The sequence below is a fragment of the Talpa occidentalis genome, unplaced genomic scaffold (genome assembly GCF_014898055.3).
Source record: "Talpa occidentalis isolate TD23 unplaced genomic scaffold, MPIMG_talOcc4v2.1 talOcc4.2, whole genome shotgun sequence".
Lineage (NCBI taxonomy): Eukaryota > Metazoa > Chordata > Mammalia > Eulipotyphla > Talpidae > Talpa > Talpa occidentalis.
The window spans coordinates 93,226,466-93,249,524 of NW_023602073.1; the positions used below are offsets into that span (position 1 = coordinate 93,226,466).

Consider the following 23,059-nt stretch of genomic DNA (forward strand, 5'->3'; position numbering starts at 1 on the left):
AATGAATGAAGGAAGGCACAAATGAATACATACTATGTGATTCTATTTACATAAGGAAAACATACAGCAAAACTAATCTGTGGTTAGAGAAGTAAGATCGGTGATTACTTTGGCATGAGTGGAAGCAGGGATGATCATTTGGAAAGAACCCTAGAGGAACTTTCTGAGATGAAAGAAATGTACACATTTGTCAAAATTTATCAAACTGTACATTTAAGTTTTGTAAGTTTCACCATATAACTTATATCTCAATTTTTAAAAAGTGGTATTTAAAAAGACATTATTTGCATTTAAAAAAATGAATCTTTTCACAGCTTGTCCACAAAGTTTCTCATAAAATCCAATTGTGCAAGTTGTTATAGAGCTTTTACAGTCAAACTAAAATATTTTTACAGTGGATTTAATAAAAATAATCATTCGCAAAAACTATGATAGAGTACTATTAATATGGGCTAACAACTGGGTCTTTAATACATTTCCATCATAAAGAACTTTTAGTGCTTCTTTTCTGCTAATAGGATTTTACTGAAGTCAGTTATAGATTATGTCCCAATATGAAAAGGAGTGGACACTTGAGAGGAAATTTATAGGTGCTTTCAGAACATGGATAGATGACAACTACAACATTGCATCTGATCTAACTATTCAAATACATTAAACATTTTTAAATGATTCTGGTAAAGTACACAGGTAAGTCTCACCCACAGTCAGACAAATTTGCAACACATGCACCGCTCCTTCTTGTTTCAAAAAGTTCATAAAACGAAATAAGAGATCTTGTTGCTCCCTGATTTGCTTCAATTCTAACTTCAGCACCTGATTATAATATAGGAGAAGAGTAAGTTAAGACTCTAAAAATATGTCACAATATCATTTATATCAAAAGTAATATAAGCCAGGCCTCCCTGGTGGCGCAAGGGATTAAGCACTGCACTATGAAGCAATCTGCAGCCTCTGCAGCACGAGTTCAATCCCCGACCAGTCAGGGAGCAACCCACATGGCGAAGCAGACCTCTCCTATCTCACCCGCTGCTCCCTTCAGCAGTGTATTTCAGTAGATCTGCCTGTTTCCCGCTCTATCTCTGGTGAATCCTCTCACCCCCCTCCGCATCTCTGGCCTGTACCTCAGCTCTTGTATGCATAAATAAATAAATCTTAAAAAAAAAAAGTAATATAAGCTGTTGCTGGAATACTTACAGATGGCTTTTTATTTCTGGGTTCTGCAAATTTCTGCAAGAATGGAACCAAAGGGGAAGGTGGTTCAGTTGCTTTTTCAGGCTTTGAAGAAAGAGAATTAATTTAATAAAATTGTAATTTTATTTGACAGATATGAATCAAAATTCAATGCAATCTGAAGTGTTTTCTAGTATGTTCAATACTCAACTGGACTTTTATCCATGAAGATGAGAAGTAAATGATTCACAGTATCCTAATGGAAAATAACAAACAATGATCAAAATAACTCCATAACTGTATTCTATTAGAATTCTCAAAGCTTTTTATCATATCACAAAAGTTTCTGGAAAAATGCAACAGTAAAGCATCTGCATGTATGTAATACAGAGGGACTTTTAAAAAATCCACAATGAAGGGTCTTATCTTTAGTAAAAATGAGAAAATAAAAGTTAATATGACTTTGGTACACAAAATGTTTATGAATTAATCCCTTTCTTCAAAATTTTACTAGCTCCAAAGTAAAAGCTACTCAAGTATTCATCAATGTATTGATGTGTAAGAAACATGTAGTATACAACTACAGTGGAATATTATTCAGTCTTAATGAAGGAAATATTGACATATGCTGCAACACTGATGAACCTTGAAAACACCAAACCCTGGTGGTTGCCAAGGATTATGAGGAAGGAGGAATGGAGAATTATTGTTTTATAGGTACACAGTTTCAGTTTTGTAAGATGAAAGTTCTGGAGATGGGTAGTGGTAACTATCGCATAATAATATGAATGTACTTACTACTACTGAACTGTACATGTAAAAATTTTTAAGAGGGCAAATTTTATTTTTAAAAGGGTAAATTTGGCATGTATTTTACCACAATTAAATAAAAAGAAGTTTGTTTAATCTTACTGGATCAGCCAGGAAATCCAAAGAAGGAAGGAACACCGATCCAGAAAGGATTTCTCTTAAAAGTAAGGTCAGGGATCTGAAAAAGAAACAATAACTGTGAATGTTTAGTGATTTACATCCGTTCTTAACTAGGGATCTTGTTAAAATGCAGACCATAATTCAGTAGGTCTAGGGCATACCCTGAGATTCTCTACTTCTAACAAACTCCCTAGTGATGCTTATGTTTCTCGTTCACAGACCACACATGGAGTCCACAATTGACTACAAAAGAACATTACTTAACAGAAAAAAACACATTTCTTTTGCAAGAGAGACTTAGGGAAAACACTAGAACATACTTCCTGCCTTGCAGTATTTAAAATATTCAACATACTTTTAAATTAATGTTTAAAACTAAAATGTTTAATAGTATAATTATTTTAGTAAATATAATTAAATACATAAAATAAAATACTAACAGTTATAAAAATTAAAATGTCAAGGCAATATTCAAAGTATATCACTAAAAACAAGCAACGGTTTCTCTGCTGAGAAGTACTAGGGTAAGAGTAATGAGGTGACCTTATGGAATAAGCTAAGCATGCTACTGCCAGCGCAGGTAGGAAAGAGTAGAAGGACTAAATTATTCTTCCCAGTCAGACAGTTTAAAAGTCAAACTTGTCTTATAGTTGGTTCAAAGTGTTTCTGCCGATGAGTAATAACATATAATTCTCAAAAGAGACAGTAAGCGGGTCTCCCTAGTGGCGCAGCGGGTTGAGCACAGCGCTGTGAAGCTGTACGCAGCTTTTGCAGTGCCGGTTCAATTCCTGGCCAGCAGGGGAGATACCCACATGGTGCAGCAGACCTCTCCTGTCTTGCCCGCTGCTCTCCTCAGCAGTTTTTTCTGTCAGTCTGCCTGTTCTTTTCCCCACTCTCTCTCTGGTGAATCCTCTCCTGCGCCTCTGGCCTGTACCCCAGTTCTTATATAAATAAATAAATCTTAAAAAAAAGAAAGACAAACAGTAAGCAAGTAACAAGTATAATGATCTCAAATAAGAAAATTATTTTTATTCATATTTATCTGTGATTTCCTAAGATCAATTCTAAGAAAAAATTCTAAACAAAACACCTAACAAAAAAAAATAAATCAGTACACCTAAAATAGCATTTTAGGACCTCACAAATTACATATCTTAAGTGAAAAATTATTCATATCATAGGCTTACCTCAAAGTTTAGTGTACTCTTATTACGATCAAGAATAGCAATATACATATGGCATAACATGCAAATACTGCCATGACATTTTCCAGTCTATTTATACCTGCAGTCTGTTGCTTTAGGAGGCAAAATATAAGGAAAAAGTAGTTCAGTAAGTTTCCTTAAATAGTGCAATTCATCTCTTCGACTCCTCAAAGCCACATGAAGCTCTGGACCATATTCTTCTAAAGCGGCTTGCTGTAAAAACTCTGTATTTTCTACTGTAAATACAAATTTTTAAAAAATGAAAGAAGTTAAACAACAATAAGTAACTTCAACCATTTCTACTAACAAATAGAAAATCATTTAATCTAGTCATTCCTTTTCTAGACTTCTCTTTCTAATATATATTGTAGAGGGAAATTCTTCACAAATAGAATACAGAGAGTAATTTCCTTTTTGCACAAAGCTTTTTTATATTTTGCAATAATTTGATAAAAGGATTCCTCCCCTCCAACAAATAAGAATTTAAACTCATGTCATTACAAATTATATTAACAAGATGAGTGTTTTCTAAAAAATTGGGGGGAACAGTAGAAAACATCTTTCTGTAACACAAATATCACGTTATATCTTATTCATCATCAAATACAAAAATCCCTTCTTAATACTCCTTATTTTCTCTGTTTTTACATAAAAATCATTCAGGTAACCTTTCAAAGCAAATATGGTATAGAAACTGGCTTCCTTGGTTAAGTTCTGTGTATTCCACCTAGAACATAGGACTGAAGAGATACAGAACTATATAAGGCAGAAGTACATGGATACACAGATTACTTAATAAACAGTTGATCATGTTACATTAACAGAAATTTTTCTTAAAAGGTAAAGCATTAAAATAGTATTTTAAGGGCCTCCCCAGTGGCGCAGCGGTTGAGCGCTGGGTTGTGAAGCTGCCCGCAGCCTCTGCAGCGCTGGTTCTATCCCCAGCTGCTCCCCGGCCACCGGAGGAGGATCCCCACGTGGCGCAGAGACCTCTCCTGCAGCCCGCTGCTCCCCTCAGCAGTGTACTTCGGTCCTTCTGCCTGATCTGCTCCCCACTCTGGCTCTGGTGAATTCTCTCACCCTCCCGGGCTTCTGACTGTGCCCAGTGCTTGTATAAATAAATAAGAGCAAATCTTTAAAAATAAATAAATAAATAATAATAATAATAATAATAATAATATTTTAAAACTTCAAAATCATAGTACTGCCACTCAAGAGACTAGGTAAAAAATAGACACTTCTATCTTTCTGCATTCTATGCCAAGTTTTAAAATCACAGGAAAGTTTAGCCCTAATAATCCTAATTCATTGATATTTAATTCTGACTATTCTATTTTCATTAAAATATTCTATTTTAATTAAAAATTTAAAAATCTAGTTTTATTAAAAGAGAATTAAATAAAAAACCAATACATGAATTCTAATGATATGAGTACAATAAGGTAAAAGAAGGCTATCTGTACCTGAGATACAAAAGCAGGACTGGCAAAGACATAGTTTTTCTGAGAAATAACTTTATTTTATAATTTTGAAATTACGTGCCAATTCCCAAGTATTTGAGGCATAGTTCTTTTGTTTTTCTTTTTTTTATTGAGGTATAATTTGTCGTGGGGGAGAATTGGGTGTAAGCTAGAGATGCAAGGGTTAGAGAATTCACCAGAGAGAGAGTAGAGAACAGAACGGATGGATTTATTGAAATATACAGGAGAGGAGCAAGACAAGAGAGATCTGCTGCACTTGGGGCACAGTTCTTTTTAAATTTATATCACGAGCAGAGATTTGAAATAAGATTAAATTATGCTAAATCCTAGGTCTACTTTACTAACTGATACTATCATGAACAAATGATCTAATCCATTTCAGTCTCAATTTCCATATCAGTAAATAGTCTGAACACTGAAAAATTATCATCCAAAATGTATTATTATTATATTTGTTGTTTAAGTATTCACACATAATATATAAATTAAATCATTAAATTGGACATCTGTCAGATTGAGAGATTTTTGTAGTCCTGGGTAATGAAAAAATAAAGGAATCTGGAGAAAGATAAGAAGAATATAGGAGGTGGCGAGGTTGTGGAGAAAAAGGAACTCTTCTACACTGTTGGTGGGAGTGCAAACTGGTCCAACCACTATGGAGAGCTGTGTGGAGATTTCTGGACCTACTAAACATAGACCTTCCATATGATCCAGCAATTCCACTCCTAGATATTTACCCAAAGGACACAGAAACATCAATTCCAAAGAACACCTGCACCCCTATGTTTATAGCAGCACTATTTACAATAGCTAAGCTTTGGAAACAGCCCAAATGCCCAAAAATAGATGACTGGATCAAGATGTGGTACATATATACCATGGAATATTACTCAGCATTCAAAAAAGATAAACACATGCAATTTGCAGCAACATGGATGGCGCTGGAAGGGATCATGCTCAGCGAAATAAGCCAAAAAGAAAAAGAAAAATACCGGATGGTCTCACTCATAGCAGGAATCTAGAAAACTTAAATAAGGGACCAGGAAAATGAATAACTATAAGAAAGTGAAAATCAAAATCAACAAAAAACTATGAACCAGAGACACTTTTGGAGGGTGGGGGCTGGGAGGGGAGGGATTGGGGTCAGAATGGGGGGTTTTCAATTGTATGGGGGAATATAAAAATAAAATTTATTATTTAAAAAAAAAGAAAAAGAAAAAAAAAAGAATATAGGAGGAAAAGAACATTGATTGGAAATACAACAAAAAACAAATGCTGGAAAACAGGGTTTGGATTATTTCCCACTAATCACTAGTATATTGATTCCCTACTCAGTCACTAGTTTTCAGGCCACAAAAGAAAAAGTCTCCACAATCCATGACCAAAAGATACCTTTAGGATGAAAGAATGGAGTCTATACATTATTGTTGAATTTAAATTAAACCAGTATTTCTAAACTATATATATTCAACATTTTTAAAGGCCATAGACAGAAAACGTTCATCTAATCCCTATTCTAAACAGGCAGAATCAACAGAGAACACTAAGAAAGTAAGGATAAATATGGATGAAAAGATAATGATGTAATTATTTCCTGAGTTATGTACAACTGTGGGGACCAAAGAATTTAGAAAACAAATTTTATAAAAGAAATGAAAATCAGGGCTTCCTTGGTAGCCTAGGGTTAAGTCTCAGCACTATCACTTTTATAGCCTGAGTTTGATTCCGGGCCAGGCAGCTAACCCACAAATGACACAGCAGATCTCTCCTATCTCACCCACTGCTTCTCTTAACAGAGCAGTTCAGTAAATCTTGCCCGTTCTCTCCCCACTCTGTCTCTAGTGAATTCTCTCACCCCCTTCCTTTCAACCTCCCCCACACCTCTGCCCTCACCCCAGTTCTTCTGTGCAAAAAAACCCCATAAAACTGTTATTTTTTAAAAAAAGAACTAAAAAGCAAAAATCTGAGAATCTTTTTTACAAGCCTATCTAATACTATTTAGAACACAATGACCAATGGATAAGAGTTCTCTTAGTTCTCTGACCTTTTAAATCCATAGATTTCATTATTCATAATGTTATTAATGAACCCTAACTAATAATTTGTGGTAATTTTATGATTGAAGACCACTTTTTTCCATTAATAACAAATCAGCAACCTTTCTCTTGCAAAGCTTCAACAATAAATTCTGGTTATGTATAACATCACTCAAATAGGGACAAAGTAATTTGGGGATTTTATTAAAACAATCAATTCAAGGACTGATCACAAAAATCTGCAAAGAGCTGATGAGACTCAACAACAACAAAGAAAATAATCCAGTCAAAAAATGGGCAGAAGAGGGGCCTCCCCGGTGGCGCAGCGGTTGAGCGCTAGGTTGCGAAGCTGCCAGCTGCCTCTGTGGCGCCGGTTCGTTCCTGGCTTCTCCCCGGCCACTGGAGGAGGGTCCCACATGGCGCGCAGACCTCTCCTGCCGCCCGCTGCTCCCCTCAGCAGTGTACTTCGGTCCTTCTGCCTGCTCTGCTCCCTGCTCTGGCTCTGGTGAATTCTCTCACCCTCCCGTGCTTCTGACTGTACTCAGTGCATGTATAAACAAACAAACAAACAAATAAATAAATAAAACATGCCTCTATAAAAAAAAAATTAAATTAAAAAAAAAATACTTTAAAAAAATGGGCAGAAGAGCTAAAAAGAAACTTCTCTGAAGAGGAAATGCAAATGGCCAACAGGCATATGAAAAAATGTTCAACATCACTTGTAATCAGGGAAATGCAAATCAAAACTACCATGAGATACCATCTTACACCAGTGAGAATGGCACATATTAAAAAAACTAGCAACAACAAATGTTGGCGAGGGTGTGGAGAAAAAGGAACTCTTCTGCATCGTTGGTGGGAGTGCAAACTGGTCCAACCACTGTGGAGAGCTGTGTGGAGATTTCTGGACCTACTAAACATAGAGCTTCCATATGATCCAGCAATTCCACTCCTAGGTATTTACCCAAAGGACACAGAAACATCAATTCCAAAGAACACCTGCACCCCTATGTTTATAGCAGCACTGTTTACAATAGCTAAGCTTTGGAAACAACCCAAATGCCCAAAAATAGATGACTGGATCAAGAAGATGTGGTACATATATACCATGGAATATTACTCAGCATTCAAAAAAGATAAACACATGCAATTTGCAGCAACATGGATGGCGCTGGAAGGGATCATGCTCAGCGAAATAAGCCAAAAAGAAAAAGAAAAATACCGGATGGTCTCACTCATAGCAGGAATCTAGAAAACTTAAATAAGGGACCAGGAAAATGAATAACTATAAGAAAGTGAAAATCAAAATCAACAAAAAACTATGAACCAGAGACACTTTTAGGGGGCGGGGGCGGGAGGGGAGGGATTGGGGTCAGAATGGGGGGGCTGCAATTGTATGGGGAATATAAAAATAAAATTTATTATTTAAAAAACAAAACAAAAAAAAAAAACAATCAATTCAACTAAAAATAAAAACATGATTCTATTTACTTATAGTCAGAGTTAAAAGTGTTTTTAAAACAAAGAATCTGGGCCTCCCCAGTGTTGCAGCAGGTGGAGCACAGCGCTGTGAAGCTGTCCCGCAGCCTCTGCAGCGCCGGTTCGATTCACTGTCAGCCAGGGAGCTGACCCACATGGCTCAGCAGACCTCTCCTGTCTCACCCGCTGCTCCCTTCAGCAGTGTACTTAGATCCTTCTGCCTGTTCTGCTCCCTGCTCTGTCTGGTGAATTCTCTCACCCTCCCGCGCCTCTGGCCTTTACCCCAGTGCTTGTATAGATAAATAAATCTTTTAAAAAAAATTTATAAAAATACTTTTCCCATACAAAAACCTGCCTGCATACAATGTTTATAGGAGCTTTACTTATAACTGCCAAACCCAGGAAACAACCAAGATATCCTTCAATAGGTTAACAGATAAAGTGACACATCTATACAATGGACGATGTGTGAACAATAAAAAGAAACAAACTATCAAATCACAAAAATACAAGGAGGTGCCTTAATGATATTTCTAAGTGAAAAAAGCTTGTCTGAAAAGGTTATAATATAACTATATGACATCTAGAAAAAGCAGAACTATAGAGATAATAAAATGATCAATGGTAACCATGGTTCATGAAGGAGGGAAAGGTACATAGGTGAAATACAGGGAATTTTCAGGGCAATGAAACTATTCAGTAGGATATTATAATGTGGACACATGGCATCATGCATTTGTCAAAAGCCATAGAATATACAATAAAGTAAACCCTACCTAATGTAAACCATAGACTTGCTAAAAATAATGTATCAATATCGGTAAATCAATTGTAAATATATCAATTAATGCAAAATGTTAATAATAGAGAAAAGGGAGGGATGTGTAGGAACTCTACTTTTTGCTCAATTTTTCTATAACTTAAAAATGCTCTAAAAAATAAAATCTAGTAAACAACATTTTTCCTCTATATTTTTCTCACAGTAAAGTAGCCTTAACAAAATGGCAACAATAGAGATACTGTCTCTAGCATGTTTTCCTCAAAGGACAATGATTTTAAAAATTATTTTATTTAACACACTACAAGTATTCAAACTCTCACTTTTTATCTATGTATTGAAAATACAACTACTTCTACTCATTCCCATAAGATAAACATACCAAAAAATTTCAATATTTAATTTGAAATGCTTCTCATACCTGAGGAATTTTTCAGACTAAGGGTCAAATGAACAAGTAATTTTATTCAATTTATCTTCAACTCTACCTAGAGCACACAAAATATGCTCTGGTTATATCAATCAATAATACAAAAGAGGGAAATGCTTCTATGTTCAAAAGAGTTTGGGAGTATTAAAGTTTAAGCTATTTCACTGGTGTCGAAACTCAAGAGTTTTTGGTTAGTCCTTACTAGCAAATTTCCAGTAGGGGAATACAATATACAATGGTTACCAGAATATGTGACATTAAACTTCTTCTACATGGTTGTTCGAATAGTTATACTCTACAGAACTTACTTGGAAAAGTATTGACTAACAAGAACAGCAAATTAAAAGAAAGAAAATCTGTTTCACAAAGAACCAAGTATAGAACACAGAAGAAATGTTTAAACGGACTATTTTAGCTTGACCAAGAGTAAGAAAAGTCACAAATGAAGATTTCATTCAATCAATTAGAAAACATTTACAGAACATATGCTATATGCAAACTATGGCAATGAAAGTCAGGACACAGATGAGAAACAGCAAACAAACCATAGTTATCATAGCTAGCTAACATAATACACAGTAAAAGACAGAGTAGATAAAAATATTTAACTAGATAGAGAAGAGTTTAAAGATAGTTTTTATTTTTTTTTTTTTTTTTAAAGATTTATTTATTTATTTATACAAGCACTGGGTACAGTCAGAAGCGTGGGAGGGTGAGAGAATTCACCAGAGCCAGAGCAGGGAGCAGAACAGTCAGAAGGACCGAAATACACTGCTGAGGGGAGCAGCGGGCGGCAGGAGAAGTCTGCACGCCATGTGGGACCCTCACCCGGTGGCTGGGATAGAACCGGCCCTGCGGAGGTGCTAATTTTTTTTAGTAGGAAGTTAACATGAGAATTGTGGTATTAAGAAACTAACGTGGTGGCAATATATACAGCAATCTACGGATTAGAATACATTAAAACTAATTGAAATCAATAAGGAGAAAAGGGGAAAAGATGTGAGAGATACTGCAGAGGAAGTAAGGAAGGCAAGAAATTATCAATTCTATAATTTTTTTTTTTTTTTTTTTTTTTTTTTAATAGAGGCATGCTTTATTTATTTGTTTGCTGGTTTGTTTGTTTGTTTTGTTTATACATGCACTGGGTACAGTCCGAAGTGCGGGAGGGAGGGTGAGAGAATTCACCAGAGCCAGAGCGGGGAGCAGAGCAGGCAGAAGGACCGAAGTACACTGCTGAGGGGAGCAGCGGGCGGCAGGAGAGGTCTGCACGCTATGTGGGATCCTCCTCCGGTGGCCGGGGAGCAGCCGGGGATCGAACCGGCGCCGCAGAGGCCGCGCGCAGTTTCGCAACCCAGCGCTCAACCGCTGCGCCACCGGGGAGGCCCTCAATTCTATAATTTTAATAGATTCTCGGGTTTTCAAAATCACACACATGGTTAATAATCTACTGAAAGACATTTCAGTTTAAAAGTATACACTCAAAATACTTGTGACTATATTAGCTAATTTGCAGTACTCTTAGATATCTAAGGTACAAGTTGGTGCATAAAAAACAAAATTATTCAAACTTTGTAGTAGAAAACGGTATTACCTTTCTTATTGGCTTTAACTATCACTTCTATATGCTTCATTGCTGCTTTTAATAGTTTCTTGGTTATAATAGATGGAATATCCACCTGGGAAAACAATGTAGTTCAGAAGCATGACCTTTTACTCAGCAAATGCATCTAAATGAAACATGACTTTCTTCTATAAGTATCTTTTTCACTTCTAATCACCACAAACCAAGATAACAAGTATTAAAGAATATCCCCTCAGCAGTGTATTTTGGTCAGTCTGCCTGTTCTACTCCCCACTCTGTCTCCAGTGAATCCTCTCACCACCACCCCCACCCCACATCTCTGGTCTGTACCCCAGCTCTTGTATGCATAAATAAATAAATCTTTAAAAAAAAAAAAAAAAGAAAGTAAAACTAATCAAAAGTTAACAATTCATTACTTAGCCTAAAAAAAAGTGAAATAAAAACAAATACATGCAGGATAGAATAAAGTAAAAATAAGATTTAAAAAAATCTCTTAGTGATGATAAAGTTCAAATTTTTTTAAATGATACGTACCTTGTGGATCCTTCGTATTAAAACAGATGCAAAAAAACGTAATGTAATTCTCAGTTCATCAACAAAGGAATCATCATCTGTAACATCCCTTCAATAGAGGAGAAAAGCAAGCATTTAGAAGTTCAGAGAATACAAAACTTTCTTTTTAGACATCAAGGAAAGTTTAGAAAATCCTCTTTTACCATTTACTATTCCATTCCTATTTGTTTCCTCTTTTTTAAAAAAACAAATAATACATTCATTGCATACATCAGAAGATAAACATCTCCCATAATTCTAGTACCAAGACGTAGTCACTATTATACTAAATTGTGGTATATATTTCCCTGCAGACAATGACATGTACATACTTATGTTTTCACAATACTGAGATGATTTCTAAGCATCAAGAAATTTTTAAGAAACAAAAATTCTGAAGAAGCTACAGAACTACTATATTTTAGTTTAAAATATTTATAATTAACAATATAAATTAATTCTAAAGCTAAAAAACTTCATTCTATTTGAAGAGAAAATCTGAAACACAAATATTTGTAAATAGAAATTCTGACAACCTTCTTCTAAGGAGCTATTTTTCATTTTCCTGAAGTCTTGAGGACCCGAGAAGAATTAGGACACTGCTCTAATCAAAGGCAAGCAACAAAGTCTATGTATAAATGGTGATACACTGAACTTGAAGAGGGTTAAGTCCCTTGATAGAATGAGAAAAAGAATTGTATCAATCCTGGTTCCCACTATTAACCCCAGGAAAGGGGGTATATTATAACATCAATAACTATACTGAGAGAAAAAATACATATTTTAACATTTAGAAATACAGTCAGATTTTATGTCTAAAAAATCACAAAGTAGGGGGGATGGGAGAGAGTGATTACAACAGGATTCATTTCACTTAGATCCTCATCGTCAGCTTTACTTAAATGGCAACTGACACATATTTAAGATAGATGCCAAAGAAAAAATTAACTTACATAGCTTTTCAGGAAAATATAACATAAAAATTGGGTATTAAATTTGCCTTAATAGACTATAAATCAACTCGATTAGTAGCATTTCTTATACAAAACTCAAAACACTGAATCAGCATAAAGCTAGATGTTTAAATATTACATTTGTAAGTCATATAGGTATAAGTATTCAAACATACAAAACACATGATGCTTATGTGAGTAAATATATTTATTAAATGATTAACTTGGATTCCTGATTCTCAAACTCAATTTTTCTCAAAAATCCTGCAAGGTATATAGATCATTTGAATATTCATTGCAAATACCAAAAACAAAATTATTTTGGCAAAAAAATTACTAATTTTCCAGGAAAACTCTATAGAAATTATACTTCAATCTAATAAAATATCTGAAAATAAATTTCTCCTCTAAATGTACAATTATTTCAAGTGTATAAAATACATACAAAATATTAAATCACTACCTTTAGGAATGATGAGAAATACTACAAGTTACTTTCAAAGGTATTAAAGGGTTTATTTTCCTCTTTGCTATTACTAAACTGGTAATTGATTGCCTGTATCAATGATTCTTTAACTGGGGTCAGTTATGCCTCCCAGGTATCACTTGACAATCACTTCAGGTATTTTTGGTGGTCAGAACTAAGGGGCAAGAGAGAGTACTACCAGCACCTAGTATAACTCTACCCCCACAAAACAATAGAATTACTTGGCCTAAAATGTCTATAGTGCAAAATATGAAAACCCTAGCCTACACTGAAAATGTATCATTAGCACACTAAACTTGATGGCATTCACTATACTAAAGAAAAAAAAGTCTTATAGAAAGAACATACCTGTACCATGGATAAACAAAATTTTCCAACACTAATTCAAGAACCTGCATAAAAATTATTTTTAAGGAAAAATCAAATTAATTAATTCTTGGAAAATACACTATACTACTAAATAAATAGTACCAAGAACCAATTTTGTTATCCCAAATATTGATATCTAATATCATACTTTCATATGATAAAATGCATATGTGAACATTACATGATTGATGATCAAAGAGAATATGTGAGAAAACATTTTGAAAATCATAAACTTCATATAAAAGAAAAATAACTATTAGAATGAAACACACACCACTCCTCAGCCTTTTGTGTAAGATTAAGTGCTAAATAACACATACATATTTTGGGCCCCTCTCCCCCGACCCAATGGCCCAGGGGTTAAGTCTCAGCACTCTAACCACTACAGCCTGAGTTTGAACCCCAGCCAGAGAGCTAACCCACATGGCTCAGCAGACCTCTCCTGTCTCACCTGCTGCTCCCCTCAGCAGTGTATTTTAGTAAATCCTCCTGTTCTGCTCCCCACTCTGTCTCTGGTGAATCCTCTCACCCCCTGCACCTCTGCTCTACACCCCAGTTCTTCTACACATAAATAAAAAAATCTTTAAAAAAAAAAAATGACACATTTCTATATATTCCCATAATGAAAGAAAGAAAAAACTTAAATTGCTTCACTGACCCAAAAAATTTGTATGGAAAGAAATTAAAAAATAGGTTAGTCTTTTTGCATTCCTAACGCTCATTCCTAATTCCTAAGTCAATATTCCCAGAATAAATGAAGATATATAATAGTAGCTGAGGCTTATATAAGAAGTCAAATGAGGTATTAGTGATTGCTTTTGAAGGAAAAATAGTGATCAAAAGGGAATATGAGAGAGGTATCTGGGTTGGTGATAACGTTTTGTTTCTTGATCTGGGTGCTGGTTATATGGATACGTTCACTTTCTGAAAATTTTAGCTGTCTATTTAAAATTGATATATAAGTTTTGTGTGAAAAAGTAACAAAATGTTGGTTGTTAAACCTTCCACTTCTTGGGTCTGGGTGTTGCAGTATGTTTTAATTTTTTAAAAGGATTTGCATTAGTAAGGAGTAGAGGGAATGAAACACTAATCTGCCTATATAAACTTTGTCTGGCAGATGAATGGTAACCGAGGTTATAGATATTCCAAGTATTAAGGCAACAAGAATTTGGATTCTTTACTACAAAGATCAAGCATTTCTATTAGATCAGTATTATAAGATATATGTAAGCAAAGATGAGACAGAGATGAGACTGGAAATTTACCATAAATATTTGGTCTTTGTTTCCCAATTGTAATTACCAAATTCTACTGATTTTATATGCTAAGTAGCTCTTTTCTACAGCCCCACTGTTTAGGTCCTTACTTTCCCACCCCATATATAGCAATTGTCTCTAAAATGGTCTCCCTACTTCCAAAGTAGTTCCCCTCCATTCTTCACATAATTCCCTTGCATAAAACTCTCAATATATCAAAGTAAGAAAAGTGGAGCTGCACTGATTTTGAAGGGACAGGAAAGAACTAAATGCCAGCAGCTGTGACCATTTACCGTCTTACCACCTCCCACTGCATCCTATAACTCATATCTATAAATTCTAGGGACATAGTTGACAACCACTGATTTTCATGAGCAACTAAAATCTTTTAACATGGCCCTTTAAAGTCTTTTGATAATCTGATAATTTCTGAAGGGCCATATAAAAACTGCTCAATAACAAAGCTAGACTTGGGATTAAGATAGTATTCTGCTACTAACCTGCTATAAAAGTTGAAGAAAAATCACCAATAATAGCACCTACTTCATAGGTTGTGTATCAAGTACATGAAATCATGCAAATATTAACTAATAGAATACTCTCTCTTCATTGCCCACATCATCCTTCACAAATTAGCCTCCTGCTACTGAACATGCCAAAAAATTCTTCCAAAACTGTGAAATAACCTTGCCTACACTATTAATCTAGAAGACTTCTAATCATCCTTCCCAACTTTCCTCCTTTCAACTAATTCTATAGTTTTTACATTTCTCCCACTACTGCCGGCATTACATTTTATTATAATTACTGTTTACAGATCAACCTACCCTCCTAAACTGAAGTTCCTAGAAGAAAGGGATATCTTTTTCTCTTTGTATTCCTAGTGTCTATCCCAGTTCCTGCCTAAAGCAAGACTTTAAAAAATGTTTATAAGGGCCTCCCCTGGTGGCGCAGCAGTTGAATGCTGGGCTGCTGCGAGGCTGCCCGCAGCCTCTACAGCGTAGGCTCAGTCTCCGGCCGCTGGGTGAGGGTCTCACAAAAAAAAAAAAAAAAAAAAAAAATGTTTTTAATATTGGAGTTAATATTTACTGAACACCAATATGTACCAGGCACCAAGGCAAGAGATTTATGGAAGTTCTTTCATTTTTTTGAAAAAATAAAGTGTTGAAGACACAAATACTCTTGGCTAAAGGTCTTATCTTCAACAGACCTCAAATCAGCATTCTCCAATACAAAGATAATGTGAGCCACACGTGTAACTTTAAATTTTCTAGTAACCATATTTTTTAAGACATAACAAGAAATGAGTAAAATTAATTGTTACATATTTCATTTAACCCAATATATCCAAAATATTATCATTTCAACATGTAAACAATATAAAATAAACAATAGCATATTTTACATTTCTTTTTTCTACTAAGTCTTCAACATTCAATATATATTTTATATAAAGAACAATCTCAATTTAGACTAATACATTTTCAGTGTTTATTAACATCTACATATGGCAAGTAGCTACCATAAAGGGCAACAAAGTCTTAAATCTTAGGGATTAAAAAAGCTTTGGAGGGCCTCCCTGGTGGCACAGGGGTTAAAGTCTCAGCACTATCAAGCCCCTGCAACACAAGTTCAATCCCCAGCCAGGGAGTTAACCCACATGGAGCAACAGACCTCTCCTGTCTTGCTTGCTGCTCCCCTCAGCAATGTATTTCAGTCAATCAGCCTATTCTGCTCCCCACTCTGTCTCTGGTGAATTCTCTCACCTCCCATACCTTTGGCCTATACCCCAGTTCTTGTATACATAAATAAATATTAAAAAAAAAAAAAAGCCTTAGAGAAGCAATGAAAAAGAAAAATACCAAGCATCTGAATGGTATTTTGTGCTGCATACTTTTGGTCAAAGGACACAGCCTGGGAAAAGGAACACTTATTCAAAATTTAGATGCCTAATGCCATTCGTCAAATAATCATCATTAAACGTAATTCAATAAACACATTCTATCATCTACCAACAATATATCTGGGCCTGCATTTGGTGCTGGGAACAAGTGAGATCCCATTCACTGTTTCAAGGAAGCAGTATGCTTTCTCAGAAAAATGGAGAAAACAAGTCTCTAAAACAAATAACTAAAATTAATGTCACCCAAAAGGGACAAAGATAGAGAATATGCTTTCCATTTCTACAGTCCAGAGAAATAGTGAAAATTATCCCATCTCCTAATCCACCCCTCACTTAAGTGTCAAAACTGGAGTCATAACTCTAAATATACATTTGCTCCTTACTGCTGAGGTCCTTTTCTGAAAATACAAAATGCTTAGTTCTATTGCCTCATAACAATGACTACTTTTGTAAGAGGTAAGGAATGACTAGGTAAAACAGTGCATATTTTATAATAACCAACTTGTGGGGGCAAAAATTGATTAGGTGGCTTATGTTAGAATGTTCTCTGATTAAATTTCCCCATAGGTACTGAATATTTTCTGCTTGGATGTATGTGGCAATATTAATTAAATCAATTACCTCTGAAAGCGATGCATCAACCTTGGAAGAAATTTTCAGGTCTAGCCATGGTTGGTAGTTTTCAAGCAGCAAGGCAGGCCTACAGAAAAATTAGACAACTAAATTACTTGAAATCCAGAATGCAATTGGAAAGATCAACAAGTAAAAACTGTTCATTTCACTTACCTATGCCGTTTACATTTCACTTTTCCACAAACAGCACAGCTACGACCTTGGGGAAATAATTCTTGAAGTCCCGACTGCTAAAAAATGGAAATTGAGGGGAGAAAATAAGATGAGGTTTGTCTTTACTTATCATCTCTACTAAAGACAATCAACTTTTGAATTCAGAAGACAGGTATTTTTCATACAAATTATTTTGGTTAAGCAAACTGTCTAATTTCTGTTTGCTTCTATGTGGCAAAAAAGACATTAACAGAGTTAACAGAGCTGAAATTTAATCCAGAGTTTCCTTATTGCAGCCTGCCCTAGAATTACCTGAGAAGCTTTTTAACAAGTGTTGATTACAAAATTCTAATCCAGAATTATTCCATCAAAATCTGGTGCAAGGATCCAGGAAATTTTTTTTTTTTTTTTTTTTTTTTTAAGATTCCCCAGGTAATACTGTTGGACAACCAGCTTTGGGAACATATGTTTTAAATTATTGTCCTGATAGTTAATGTATAGTTAAAGGACATTTTTAAATTCTGGATTCCAACTTTCTAAGAATTTTGTACTTTTTTATAGATTCCCTCCTAGGACTTATAAGCACATATAAATGTAAATTTCACTTTGAAAATTTCCTGATGTCTTCTATTAGAAAATAGATGGATTTAAAAAAAAAAATCAGTGTCTTAACATGCTTTTAATAATAATAATAACCAATACCATAGGGTCATACATACTAACTCCTTTAAAAATAACACATAAATTTTTACCTTCGGTTTATGTTTTATTGTGAAGAATATATTTGGCAAGAGAGAATCAGGTCCTAATGAGCAGTAGAATGTGACAACTCCAGCAACAAATGACCAGAAGATCATTAAAACATGAAGATACCTTAGAAATAGTGAAAATAATCATTAGACCCCCCAAAACACACTTTTTCCTGCTAAACAAGGATTTATTAAGCACCTACCATATTAGACTGAAAAAAATCCCTCCAATCATCTTTCTGTATGTATTTGTTAACTATAAGAATCATGGAGTGTATGCCATCAAATGTATATTACATAAGTATAAGCATATATAAATTCTCAATATTTCACAATTTGGCACACATGTTGTCAGGTGTAACTAGTCTACACTACCTTCTCACAGAACACCTTCTAATGACATTCTACCCAACCAAAATTTGATCATTTCTCATTAAATCAAAATAAAATTTTACCAGGGGTCCATTTTGTGCTACAGAGTGGTAGGCTCAAGGATCTAGTAAGGAACAGCATTGCCAAGGTCTCTATTTGCATGGAAAATGTTAATAGGTTTAACCAGTAAGTAAATAAAAATAAAACATTATTAAATTAAAAATTTTAATTTTAATTTAATTAATTTTAAAAATTAATTTAAAATATATTACATATAATATATTATAAAATATTATGTATTATAATTAATATATTAATTTAATTTAATTAATTTTTAAAATTATATTAAAATAATTTTTAAAATAATTAAATATATATATATATATATATATATATATGTATGTTTCTAGGCAATGTGTAACAGGCAATGCAGAACTGTTACCCTTAAAAGAAGAGAAGCACATGAAGTAAGTTCCACATCCATCCCATGGGAAAAAAAGAGATGAGGAATTTTCTGCATCAGGGTTGACATAAAATTATGACTTGTGAACAAATGCCACCTGTGGCCCTCAAGCTAAAATAAGTTTTTACATTTTTTTTCAAAGATTTTTTTATTTATTTATACAAGAACTGGGGTAAAGGTCAGAGGCGCGGGAGGATGAGAGAATTCACCAGAGAAGAGCAGGGAGCAGACAGGCAGATGGACAAAGACACTGCTGAGGGGAGCAGCAGGTAAGACAGGAGAGGTCTGCCATGCCACGTGGGCATCCGGCCAGCAGAGAATTGAACCAGTGCTGCAGAGGCTGTGGACAGCTTCACAGTGCTGTGCTCAACCCGCTGAGTCACCCGGGAGGCCCCAAAGTTTTTACATTTTTAAAGGGCTCTTTAAAAATAAGAGACCAGGGCCTCCCCAGTGGCGCAGCGGTTGAGTGCTGGGTTGCGAAGCTGCCCGCAGCCTCTGCAGCACCGGTTCGATCCCCGGCTGCTCCCCGGCCACCAGAGGAGGGTCCCACATGGCGCTCGGACCTCTCCTGCCGCCCGCTGCTCCCCTCAGCAGTGTGCTTGGGTCCTTCTGCCTGCTCTGCTCCCCGTTCTGGCTCTGGTGGGTTCTCTCACCCTCCCGCGCTTCTGACTGTACCCAATGCATGTATAAATAAATAAAAAATAAATCTAAAAAAAAATAAAATAAAAAATAAAAATAAGAGACCTAACGTAGCCTACAAAACTGTAAAATTTACTGATATTTTGCAGAAGTTTGCTCACCCTTGTTCTAGATTAAAGGAGACATACCAAAGAGTAAGAGATCGTAATTAGAACAAAGGCACTATGAATTTATACACAATTAAGAAAATTTGATTATATACTAATTGCTAATATATACAATTATTAATTTTGCAAGATTATGGTTCTGTGTAGAAGTGGTTGTTAAAAATGAGGACGATTAGATTAGATTTTATTTAATATACAAAATAATGATGGCTGCTGAAACTAAGTGATGGGTACTAAACGTTCCTTGTACTGTCTTCTACTACGTATGCTGGGAAATTTTTGAAAGCAAAACTTAAGAAAAACAAAGTTTTACCAAGAGAGATCAAGGTATAAAAGAAAAAAAGAGAGGATACAAATATACAAAATATAGATGAAAAAGAAACCCTCAGTTATAACTGAAATGAAGAATAACACTATGAACAATTATAATTGGAAAACCTATAAGGAAAAAAATTTTTTAAAAAGACAAAAATATTAGAAATTATAAGTGAAGACTTAGACAACTTGAATAGGTCAATTATCACTAAGGGAATGAAAGTAGTAATGTAAGACCTATCTGCAAAAAAAGGTCTCCAGCCCCATGGTTTTACCAAACTTTCATAAAATGGATAATCCCAACCTTATACAGATGACTTCAGGAATTAAAAAATTAGAAAAAGCTGCTAATTTAAAAGGACTAGCATAATTTTAATTCCCAAATCAGATAAAGACAATATAACAAAAGTATTAGGTCTCTTTTACTTATGAATATAGGTATGAAGTACTAAGCAAAATATTCCGTTAACTGAAACTAGCATATCATAAAGAATAACAGATCACAAAACAAGGTTATATATTTTGAAATAGTTCAGTATCCTTAAATCTACATTATAATAGTCTAAAGGAGGAAAAAATCAAAACAGTAAGCCTCTTGACCTAACTACAACTTTACAGGGAACACAAAGGCAACACATTGTCCAAAAACACAACAGGAATGCAATCAGCAAAAGTCAAACTGTGGAAAACTACAGAATAAATGGCCCAGTTTCTTTAATAAACCAATTGGAGGGTTAAAATTAATGGAGGGGAGGGACTCCCCGGTAGCGCAGGGTTGAGCGCTGGGTTGCGAAGCTGCCCACAGCCTCTGCAGCACCAGTTAGATCCCAGGCAGCCGGGATCCCACATGGCACGCAGACCTCTCTTGTGCCCACTGCTCCCCTCAGCAGTGTACTTCAGTTCTGCTGCCTGTTCTGCTCCCTGCTCTGGCTCTGGTGAATCTTCTCACCCTCCCACGTTTCTGACTGTACCCAGTGCTTGTATAAATAAATAAATAAATCTTTTAAAAAAATAAAAAATAAATTAATTAATGGGGGCCAAGGTGGGAATGTTCTCACAGAAACAAAGCAAATGATCTTTGGGTGTATTTTGGTATTTTTCTGGGGTTAGAGGAGTGAATGTTGGAATGTCCCTGTAGATTAGTTCCGGAATGGGGTGTCTGTATATCCTGTATTAATAGGCATCTTTGACATTAGCAGATGCTATCGGACCTATTTGGAAGCCCCAAGTACAATTCCTAGTTTTCTCTAAGTGTCAGTTGGGAAGATATCTGACTTTTGTGTTTTTATTTACTTTTTATAATTGTTGCATTGACCCAGGTTTTTTGGGGGGAAAGAGGGGAGATGAAAAGATATTTAAAATAAAAATGTTTAGAAAGCTTATATAAAGGAATGGGGTAACAACTTTCAGGTTATAGGATCCTTTGTGCATCTGCTAATAAAAGGAAAATTGAGGCTAAAATAGTCTTTCATACTGAGTATCCACTCAAGACTTAATGCCTAATCTCACTGCAGTTTCAATCTCTCCCTAAAGATAATACTAAACCAATCTGGAGTTTCCTAATTAGCTCCAGTGAAGTAATCTGTGCATCCCCTGAAAAAAGATGGCTTTACCTGAAATAATCTCTTGCTAAATATCTTGCCCCACCTTATTTCTGCCTATAAATATCTTTCGCTTTACATAATCCCTTGCAGTATCTAGATGTGATGCTTCCCAATAAAGTCGATGAGATCCCCAAACTTATGAATTTGTTTTAGGACCCCTTGCTTGCCTAACTAACCTTCCTATTATTGAGCCCCCAGGCTAATATGAATTCAGTCAATCTCCAATAAGAAACAGACCTCTTCTTTTTTTAAAAAAAAAAAAAAAGATTTATGTATTTATACAAGAGCTGGGGTACTGGCCAGAGGTGCAGGAGGGTGAGAGAATTCACCAGAGACAGAGCAGGGAGCAGAATAGGCAGACGGACAAAGCCGGCGAGACAGGAGAGGGTATACCTGCCCCATGTGGGTATCTCCCTGGCTGGCCAGGAATCGAAACCGCGCTGCAGAAGCTGCGGACAGTTTCACAGAGCAGCGCTCAACCTGCTATGCCACCAGGAGGCCAGACCCCTTCTTCTTTATGCAGAAGTTTCTTGCTTTCAGTGGCTAAAACCTGATGGCCACAAAGCAGCAATATAAGAATAATGACCTAAAAATAACTAAAGGCTAATTAGCATACTAACATGCACATCTCTGGGTGGAGACTTAAGATACTAAGGAGATATGCATGGTATCTAGAAGTAAGCAACTCATCAGCAAACACCCCAGAGTATCCTAACTCAAAACAATGGATGCTGCTCCCCATACCCAGCCCTGGTAACCAACCCCAAAAAGCCAGGTCTCCCACCACTCTCAGGTCTAAATTGTGGCTCGAGACTCTTGGCATCCCTCTCCTATTGTGATCCACAGTAAAATGCTCCTGCTTAAAACCCACTGGCTCTTTCAAAATTTGTAGGAGAATGATCAGTGAAAGTCAGACAAAGATCCTTCATGAGCTATCACAAATTTTATTTGCCAACACATCTTAATTTGCTTAACTATGACAAGTTTTATAATACAACTCACTATGAAGTGAATAATGGATAGCTAGACACCATAAAGTATGTGTAAAAACTGTAAAATGTTAATGGTAAAACCTAGGCAGTATATAATTGATCTTCCATAAATTTCAATATTGTACTATGTTTAAATATTTCATCATAAAATGTTGGGGGGTGGGACAGGAGTTCTAACAAATCCAGGAAACTCTGAACACTGAACACTGATTATTTGATATTAAAATGTTAGTGTGTGTGTTGTTGTTTTTTAATGTGAAATGGTGTTGTGCTTATTTAAGAAAAAAAGAACATTCACCTTTTAGAGATATATATTGAAATTTCAATGTTAACAGATAAAGCATGTCATGTGGAATCT

At 35.3% G+C, this 23,059-nt stretch overlaps 1 protein-coding gene across 7 annotated transcripts in view; it reads right to left on the reverse strand.

Annotated features, from left to right (window-relative positions):
- SNX14 (sorting nexin 14) overlaps positions 1–23,059 on the reverse strand; it is a 55,285-nt gene that overhangs the window by 29,558 nt on the left and 2,668 nt on the right. For 3 of the 7 annotated variants that reach the window (XM_037520051.2, XM_037520049.2, XM_037520050.2), the window contains exons 2-12: positions 18,153–18,273; positions 17,401–17,477; positions 17,236–17,314; positions 13,435–13,478; positions 11,629–11,716; positions 11,104–11,188; positions 3,388–3,544; positions 2,086–2,161; positions 1,385–1,429; positions 1,198–1,278; positions 702–816 (exon numbers count right to left, since the gene is read on the reverse strand). In XM_037520051.2, coding sequence (XP_037375948.1) covers positions 702–816; positions 1,198–1,278; positions 1,385–1,429; positions 2,086–2,161; positions 3,388–3,544; positions 11,104–11,188; positions 11,629–11,716; positions 13,435–13,478; positions 17,236–17,314; positions 17,401–17,477; positions 18,153–18,257 — 952 coding nt within the window. In that variant the 5' untranslated portion in view covers positions 18,258–18,273. Of the gene's footprint in view, positions 1–701; positions 817–1,197; positions 1,279–1,384; positions 1,430–2,085; positions 2,162–3,387; positions 3,545–11,103; positions 11,189–11,628; positions 11,717–13,434; positions 13,479–17,235; positions 17,315–17,400; positions 17,478–18,152; positions 18,274–22,102; positions 22,125–23,059 lie in introns of those variants that run through there. The other 4 variants (XM_054699015.1, XM_054699016.1, XM_054699018.1 and 1 more) reach the window with 3 other exon arrangements.